The following is a 9,144-nucleotide window of genomic DNA, read 5'->3' as shown; positions in this document are numbered from 1 at the left end:
TTCTAATCTAGATTAGCCTTCTCATTTAATGTTGTAAAATTACGTTAATACCCCTGTTATGATTTCATCCAGCCTTTGATTTTCCCCGATGAATGTGATATTTTCGTCAGACCAAAATATCATGAAAGGACGAAACTGTCACTTTATGTTGAAATATTGGTGGCATTCATGTAATTCCATGAAACTACAAACCTTATTTCATATAACTCCACAATAAAAATACTGAAGTTTCTAGACTCGCCGAATTTCAAATAAATCATTCGCTCTGTTATTTCTTCTCCCTCCATATAACCAGAGCTTCTCTTTTCTTCTCTCGTTCGGCCTTTCTTCCCTTCGCATTTGCCTTTCGTTCTTCGATTTGTGAACCCTCTTTTCGTTCTTTGCTTTACTTTCCAGCTATTCAATTGATTTTTTTGTTTCAATAATTCTGTATTTTTCCTGCTTATTTATTGTTAAAGAGTATCTGAAACCCTCAACCGACTTCTTGCGCCGCCGCAAACAGCTTATATTTCACCTAATTTATCGGAGTTTAGACCTAATTGGCGGATTCTCGGATCCAAAGTTTACGAGGCCGACTTAAATTTGTGAGTTTTTTCCCCCTCTGTTTCTACAATTTGTACATTATTATTGTATTCATTCGACTTCAGAAACCCTAATTTGGAGTTGGAACCGAAGTGTATGATTGGCTGGTAATCTTTTTGGGGTTTCTGATTTTATTCGAGGAATGTTCTAAATTTTTAGATATTTTAAGTTTGGTTTGAAGGCTGTTGGGTTATTCTTAGCTTTGAAAACCCTAATTTTGTTGCACCTTAGGTATATTTGATGGAAATGTGCTTACTAAGTTTTGTGTCATGTTTTTAATTTGGGTGTTTGCACAGTTATATTGAAAAGCCCTAATTTTTTTCCGGACCATGAATTTTTGCGGTGAAGGTGTTAACCACTTGAAGTCATTCCCCTTTTTATTAGGTTTCTTATGATTTTGAAAAGACATACTTGCTCTTTTATTTATTTTGATAATGATTATGAGTTGAGTTGAGCTAAATGAAAGGAATGAGGATTCATATCGCCTGTCCGAACTTGTTTGGTACTGAGGCATAGTTGTTGTTGTTGTATGGTTTGTTGCCTCTTCGTTGTTACTAACTTGCATGTGATTGTCTTTTCTTGTCTAGATTAGTGAAGGAATTATTGACGCAGCCATGGTTGAAGAGAGAAATGGAAATGGACCACCTTCAAATGGGAGTGTGGCAGGTGGAAATGCTTATACAATTGACTTGAATACTTTCAGTAGCCGACTGAAGGCCCTATATTCACACTGGCGCGAACATAAAGATGACTTTTGGGGTTCTTCTGATGTACTTGCTATAGCTACACCGCCACCTTCGGAGGACTTGAGATACTTGAAGTCCTCAGCTGTCAATATTTGGTTGCTAGGGTACGAGTTCCCTGAGACAATTATGGTTTTTGGAGACAAGGAGATACATTTTTTGTGTAGCCAGAAGAAGGCATCGTTGCTCAATGTTGTGAAATCCGCTGCTAAAGAGGCTGTGAATGTGGAGGTTGTCATGCACGTGAAGGGGAAAGGTGAAGATGGGACTGCTCAAATGGAAAGTGTGCTCCGGGCTATCCGTATGCAGTCAAAGTCAGATGGTCGTGATACCTCAGTCATTGGATATATTGCAAAAGAGGCGCCTGAAGGAAAACTCTTGGAGATGTGGACCGATAAGATGAGAAATTCAAGCCTTCCTCTTAGTGATATCACAAATGGGCTGGCTAACCTCTTTGCCGTGAAGGACCAGAGTGAGATAATAAACGTGAAGAAAGCTGCATATTTGACTGCTTCTGCAATGAAGAACTATGTTGTTCCAAAGCTTGAGAAAATTATTGATGAGGAGAAGAAAGTAACTCATTCCTTATTAATGGATGATACAGAAAAGGCTATTCTGGAACCTGCTAAAATTAAGGTGAAGCTGAAAGCTGAGAATGTTGACATATGTTACCCTCCGATCTTCCAGAGTGGTGGGAATTTCGATCTTAGACCTAGTGCTACAAGCAATGATGACCATTTGTACTATGATTCTGCCAGCGTGATCATATGTGCAGTTGGATCGCGGTACAACAGCTACTGTTCAAATGTTGCCAGATCATTTCTTATTGATTCAACTTTGAAGCAGACCAAGGCTTATGAGGTTCTTCTTAAAGCTCATGAGGCAGCAATTGGTGCATTGAAGGCGGGAAACAAGCTTAGTGCCGTGTATCAAGCAGCTCTTGCAGTAGTTGAGAGCAATGCTCCAGAATTGATTAACAACCTAACAAAATCTGCTGGGACTGGGATTGGTCTCGAGTTCCGGGAGTCGGGGCTGATCCTTAATGCTAAGAATGATAAGGTGCTGAGGGAGGGAATGATTTTCAATGTATCACTAGGTTTCCAGAATTTGCAAACTGAGACCAGCAAAGAAAAGAGTAGGAATTTTTCACTTTTGTTGGCAGATACAGTTATTGTCACAAACGATGGCCGTGAGGTGGTTACTCAGCTGAGCTCCAAAGCCTTGAAGGACGTAGCCTATTCATTCAATGAAGAGGAGGAAGAGGAGGAGGAGGAGGGGGTTAAGGTGAAAACTGAGTCAAATAGGAAGGAGGCATTGTATTCAAAGGCAACACTTAGATCAAACAACCAAGAAGAGCTCCGGAGGCAGCACCAGGCAGAACTTGCCCGTCAGAAGAATGAAGAAACTGCGCGTCGTCTTGCTGGTGGAGGGGCTTTATCTGGGAACAATAGGAGTGCTGCTAGGACCTCAACTGACCTTGTTGCCTATAAGAGCATTAATGACCTACCACCTCCTAGGGAGATGATTATTCAGGTTGACCAGAAGAATGAAGCCATTCTTCTACCGATATATGGTACTATGGTTCCTTTCCATGTGGCTACTGTTAAGACTGTGTCGAGCCAGCAGGATACCAACCGCAACTGCTACATCCGTATCATTTTCAATGTTCCTGGTGCCCCTTTTACACCTGTTGATGCAAATGCTTTGAAGAATCAGGGTGCCATTTACCTGAAGGAAGTTTCTTTTCGTTCTAAGGATCCAAGGCACATAAGTGAAGTAGTTCAGATGATTAAAACTCTAAGACGGAATGTTATGGCCAGGGAGTCTGAGAGAGCCGAAAGGGCAACTTTGGTGACTCAGGAAAAACTTGTACTTGCAGGGAATAAATTCAAGCCAGTTAGGCTCTCCGACTTATGGATTCGCCCCTCTTTTGGTGGTCGTGCAAGAAAGCTTCCAGGTACATTGGAAGCTCATGTCAATGGTTTCCGGTACTCAACCTCAAGACCAGATGAGCGGGTTGACATCATGTTTGGCAACATCAAGCATGCGTTTTTTCAGCCAGCAGAGAAGGAAATGATTACCCTTCTTCACGTCCATCTACATAACCACATAATGGTAGGAAACAAGAAAACCAAGGATGTGCAGTTCTATGTTGAGGTAATGGATGTGGTCCAGACACTTGGAGGTGGAAAGCGGTCTGCGTATGACCCAGATGAGATTGAGGAAGAACAGAGAGAAAGAGATCGAAAGAACAAAATCAACATGGACTTCCAAAATTTTGTGAACCGGGTGAATGATATGTGGAGCCAGCCCCAGTTTAAAGGACTCGACCTGGAGTTTGATCAACCTCTGAGAGAACTTGGGTTCCATGGAGTCCCCTATAAATCGTCAGCATTCATTGTGCCAACCTCAAGCTGTCTGGTTGAGCTGATAGAGACCCCATTTCTTGTGATAACCCTAAGTGAAATTGAGATTGTGAACTTGGAGAGAGTTGGGTTTGGGCAGAAGAATTTTGATATGGCAATTGTCTTCAAGGACTTCAAGCGTGATGTCATGCGCATAGATTCCATCCCGACCTCTGCACTTGATGGCATCAAGGAATGGCTTGACACAACTGACATCAAATATTATGAGAGTAAGATGAATCTGAATTGGCGTGAAGTATTGAAGACCATAACTAGTGACCCTCAAAAATTTATAGATGAAGGTGGCTGGGAATTTTTAAATATAGATGCTTCTGACTCAGAATCTGGATATTCAGAGGAATCAGATCAAGGTTATGAACCTTCAGATGCCGAACCTGAGTCGGATTCAGATGACGATGACTCTGATAGTGAATCTCTTGTAGATTCTGAGGAAGAAGAGGAAGAGGATGATGAGGAAGACTCAGAGGATGAAAAAGGCAAAACATGGGAGGAGTTGGAGAAGGAGGCAAGCAATGCAGATAGGGAGAAGGGGAATGAATCAGATAGTGAGGACGAGAGGAGGAGAAAGAAGAACTTTGGGAAGTCACGAGCTGGTCCAACTTCTGCTGCTCCTAAGCGAACGAAGTTCAGGTAGTTTTGATGGAAGAGCTTTCCAATTTGGAGCCTTAGATTGCTGAAGCGATTTGTTTTAGAACAATTATATAGCATATTTAGAGTAGAATCTATTTAGAATGTTGGTTCGTTTCCCTTTTCTTTATTTGTTTTTGCGCTTCAAGAGGACGGTAGTTTAGTTTTTTCTTGTAAATTTGTAGCCTTAGTGTATCGCAAGTACTTCTAAACTGTTTCTTCGCACTCCACTTTGGGTGCTTGGAGCATGATTTTGTCAACTGGTCCAACATTTCTGATTACGCTTATGTAGCTAGATAGCATGTGTTGTCTGGAGGTATATGGTGGTGTGCGTGAGCAAACATCTCATCTTAATGCCAATGGCAAACTGTTCCTTTGTGGTCAGGAGTTTTTGTTTAGGTTCTAACTTGATTTCACTTCTAACTTGATTTTCCAATTTGTTATACGTCTAAAAGAGAGCGACTGCCAAATTGAGGCGTGATCATGACCAAATAGTTAAGTATGCATCGAATAAACAAGAATATTAAGAGTGTAAAAATATTTTAATTAACAATTAAAAGAATATAAATAAAAATATGACTTTTAAAAAAGAAATAAGCCAAAAAGAAAGAAGACACACGGTTTCGTACACTCAATTTTAGCCTATATTATTTTTTCTTACCCAATTTAGCCTATTTTGTATAAACGTTGAAACTTCTTTACACCTATTAACAATGTATAAAGAACTGTGTTAGAAACTGATATGAGAGTGTCATGTTTATCTTACAAATTTAAATATTATTGGTTGAATTAAATTAAAAAATTTAAATCCATTGTTGTGATTGATAAAAGCTTGAAAAATCATAAATAGCTTTATGATTTGTTGAAGTTTTTGACAAATTGATGATTAAGGTTGGTTGGGATATTACTTGAAAGTTGTGATTAAAATTTTAAAGTTATTATTACGTGAAGATTTCAGCTATTCGACGATATCCGAATTTTTATATATAATATTATGCAATATTATAATAAGTTATGTATAATAAGTATTATATAATGAATGTATAAATACTGTTAAAAGAAAATAATTGAAAACATGCAATGAACTCAATAAAGCATATCATCATTAGCTCCAAAGCGCGACTATTAAGTGTCCCGAGGTAGAAACTGTTTACGTAAATGGTAAGTGAACTTGTTGGATTGGAGAATGAAAAGCCACAAACACTCTCTTTTACCAATAAATTAAGTTGTTATTTATTCTCATCCGTTGCTCAAACTCTCTCTATTCCAAACTGCAGTCTCTTTGCTCAAACTCTTATTTCTATTTGTTGGAGAAACAGGTCTTTTTTTTGGATGATTTGGCCTATTTCATTAGTGTATAAAACATGATTTAATGTTTAAAAATTTGTGCTTGTCAACATACTGTTTGTTTTTGCTTCTTTTTGTTTTTGTTTTTCTACCCTATTAAACCATGCATGAGGTTGCTATAGATTCTGTTTTCCTAATTGATGCTATGCTCGTGTATGCTTATCTTCTTTTTTAAAGTCAAATAACCTGAATGCTAGTATAACTTTATGTCGTACTCTGAATGCATTTCTTTTTTTGCATGGAGGTTCAAGTTTGGTGGTAAGTTGTAATTAGTGTCTTCCTTGCCCATATTCACTTACCACCTAGTATGATATTTTCGTTTTTCTTTTTGGTTGAGTGTTTTGTTTTTGTGGGGTTGAGTTTCTTACCGTGCCGTTTTAGATTAAGCTGAATTTATTTTTAGGTTTGTTGTAGTAAGTAGGCCTATTTTAACATCAGGATTCTCACATCTGAGGTTTGTTTTAGGTTTGTTGTAGTAAGACAAGAGGGGTTGTTCTGATGGTAAGCAACCTCCACTTCCAACCAAGAGGTTGTGAGTTCGAGTCACCCCAAGAGCAAGGTGGGGAGTTCTTGGAGGGAAGGTGCCGAGGGTCTATTTGGAAACAGTCTCTCTACCCCAAGGTAGGGGTAAGGTCTACGTACACACTACCCTCCCCAGACCCCACTAGTGAGATTATACTGGGTTGTTGTTGTTGTTGTTGTTGTGATTCTCACATCTGATTCTTAGCTAGAGTTTTATCTCTTTTGTTGTTGGTCTACATATATTATACTGAATTGGTTCTAGTCTGGAGCTTTGAAAATGCCAAGAAAATGTAAATACTATACATGATGTTTTACGGTGAATGCTGTATTTCTTCAACTGCATGTTTGTTTCTGCTGTTTTATCCTTTGCTCTGAACTTGTCCTTTGTCGTAGGTTATTTGATTCAACAAGAAAAATGGGTGGAAGTTCAGTTAATGATGATTCGGAATTTACAAAAAAATGAAGCTCGGACACTAGTTCTGTTGGGCCGCACCGGTAACGGAAAGAGTGCTACAGGCAATAGCATTCTTGGGGGAAAAGTGTTCACATCAAAGTATAGCTCTTCTGGTGTTACAACTACTTGTGAACTTAATAGTACACAATTTGATGATGGACTGACTATTGGTGTGATCGATACCCCTGGTATAGTCAACTACTTTCCTATATACAAGGTTCTTGATTAGCAATTTTATATGTTTGCAATATCTGGTTCCTGAAGTTGTGCATTGTTCCAGTTTTTTTGGACAAAGTTAGAGTTGTCATTTAGGGAGTAAGTTGTTTTAATTATTCTATTAGCATAGCATTAAGTGGTAAACATTTTACACTATAGGTTTGACCATACTATACATGTAAACATTAATAGAAATTCGGTAAAAAGCGACCACAAAAAGCGACCAAAAAGCGACCAAACATGCCAGGTCGCAATATTGCTGGTCCCTTTATTTTAGGGACCAAAGTTGGTCGCTAATTAGCGACCAATTTTGATCTCTAAGGTAAAATGACTAAATATTCTGATTTTGACTTTAGTGACCAACTTTGGTCGCTATATTAATTTAATAATACAAATTTGACGACCAAAGTTGGTCTCTATATATGAAATACGTTGTTTTTAATTTATCATTAATCATTAGAAAGCGACCAACTTTGGTCTCTAATCCAAATATTATATTTTAAAATCTGGACAATAGAGACCAAAGTTGGTCGCTAAATTCAAGAATTTAATTTTTTTTTTAAAGATAAGCGACCAACATTGGTCGCTATATTTCCAGAAATTGTATTTTTTTTAATAGAAATATGGGCAGGTAGCGACCAAGGTTGGTCGCTATTGCCCAGAAAATTATTTTTTTTTATAGTGAAATGCGACCAAATAGAGACCAAAGTTGGTCGCTTTTCTTGGTGTATTTTTGTCAGAAACTGCCTGTTTTGGCAGCTACACCACCTGCCAGCTTACCAAACATCCTAAACAGGCATTTTATGCCAGCAACAACAACAACAACAATTAAAAGCAACAATCAATAGAACTAACACATTAAGCTAACAAAACTAAGTTAACGCTTATTACAAGCCCATTCGAACTAAAAAGAACTAACACAATAGAACTAATTTTTTTTGTCTAGTTCAAAGTATATAAAGTACTCAAGGAGTGTTCTTTCAGCATCCTCGTCCGAAAGTTGGATTGCCTCGCCCGATTCATTAGGTGATTGACTGCGTATGAATTCCCCCACGTCAGCTGCATGTGAAGCGAACCTATATGAAAAATTATATATATTGAATTAGTATTTCAAAATTTATATAAAAGTAAATCAAAATACTTGATGAAAAGTAAAAAACTTACATGTATATAGTCGAGGCTCGACCCTCCTTTCTGAATCAGTCTCTTTCTTCTTCTTTATAATACGAGTTTCATTGAATAGCTCATCTTGCTTCATTGGCATCATAAAGCTGTCTGGTGGCTTTGGTGATTATCCTCGTGGTACTATTACTCGGGATGAACTTGGATACAGAGAATAACTTGGATACAGTACCTGACAGGGTGTGTCTTTGATCAATTGTTGATCTTTATAGCTACAATGATAATGAGAAGGCAACGACATGTGTTTCAAAATAGTGATGGTATAGGTAGGATTTAACATTTCCTAAGTAGATAAAAGAGGTTATAGAGGAATTCTCTACTTCACTTTCCAAGAGGAAAAGAAGTTTGATTGATAGTGACAACGTTGATGAAGACGAAATGTTTTCCGTTGGTCATGGCAGTTCCCATAGAATGGGGATCATATGACTCTATGATGACAAAGATTATAGGAAGTTTTGTTCTAAACTTTCTTCCAAGTCTGATCCGTACAAGCTTAATATGATATTGGTGATATTTTTTCGGATTCAGACAATGATTTGACCGACAAAAGTATGGAAATGCTCTTAAAAAGAATTAAAGGTAAAATGTTTTTCTTGGTAGAGAAGGATGCTGAAAAGTTTTTACCTTTAATTCTTTTTAAGAGCATTTCCATACTTTTGTCGGTCAAATCATTGTTTGAATCCGAAGAAATATCACCAATATCACATTAAGCTTGTACGGATCAGACTTGAAAGAAAATTTAGAACAAAACTTCCTATAATCTCTGTCATCATAGAGTCTTATGATCCCTATTCTATGGGAACTGCCATGACCAACGAAATACATTCCGTTTTCATCAACCTTGTCACTCTCAATTAAACATCTTTTCCTCATGGAAAATGAAGTACAGAATTACTCTATAAGCTCTTCTTTTATCTACTTAGAAAATACTAATTCCTACCTACACCATCACTATTTGAAACACATGCCATTGCCTTCTCATCATCATTGTCGCTAATGAGAAGAACACTTTAAGGCACACTTTGCCAGGTATTGTGTCTTAGTT

General features: G+C 37.8%; 1 protein-coding gene and 1 pseudogene across 1 annotated transcript; both read left to right on the top strand.

The window, feature by feature from the left end:
• The first annotated feature begins 242 nt into the window (after positions 1 to 242).
• On the top strand, positions 243 to 4,638 carry LOC107764722 (FACT complex subunit SPT16-like). The gene is made up of 2 exons (XM_075218877.1): positions 243 to 584; positions 1,170 to 4,638. The coding sequence occupies exon 2, from the start codon at positions 1,197 to 1,199 to the stop codon at positions 4,383 to 4,385; it is 3,189 nt and encodes a 1,062-aa protein (XP_075074978.1). The 5' UTR covers positions 243 to 584; positions 1,170 to 1,196; the 3' UTR covers positions 4,386 to 4,638.
• A 2,015-nt stretch (positions 4,639 to 6,653) lies between these two features.
• Positions 6,654 to 9,144, top strand: part of LOC107811490 (immune-associated nucleotide-binding protein 9-like) — a 37,333-nt pseudogene continuing 34,842 nt past the window's right edge.

Source organism: Nicotiana tabacum, chromosome 8 (genome assembly GCF_000715075.1).
Source record: "Nicotiana tabacum cultivar K326 chromosome 8, ASM71507v2, whole genome shotgun sequence".
NCBI lineage: Eukaryota > Viridiplantae > Streptophyta > Magnoliopsida > Solanales > Solanaceae > Nicotiana > Nicotiana tabacum.
This window is presented reverse-complemented; position numbering and strand designations above follow the sequence as displayed.

Excerpts from the sequence above, each read along its gene's own strand:
- LOC107764722 (XM_075218877.1), top strand. The coding sequence starts at position 1,197 with ATGGTTGAAGAGAGAAATGGAAATGGACCACCTTCAAATGGGAGTGTG.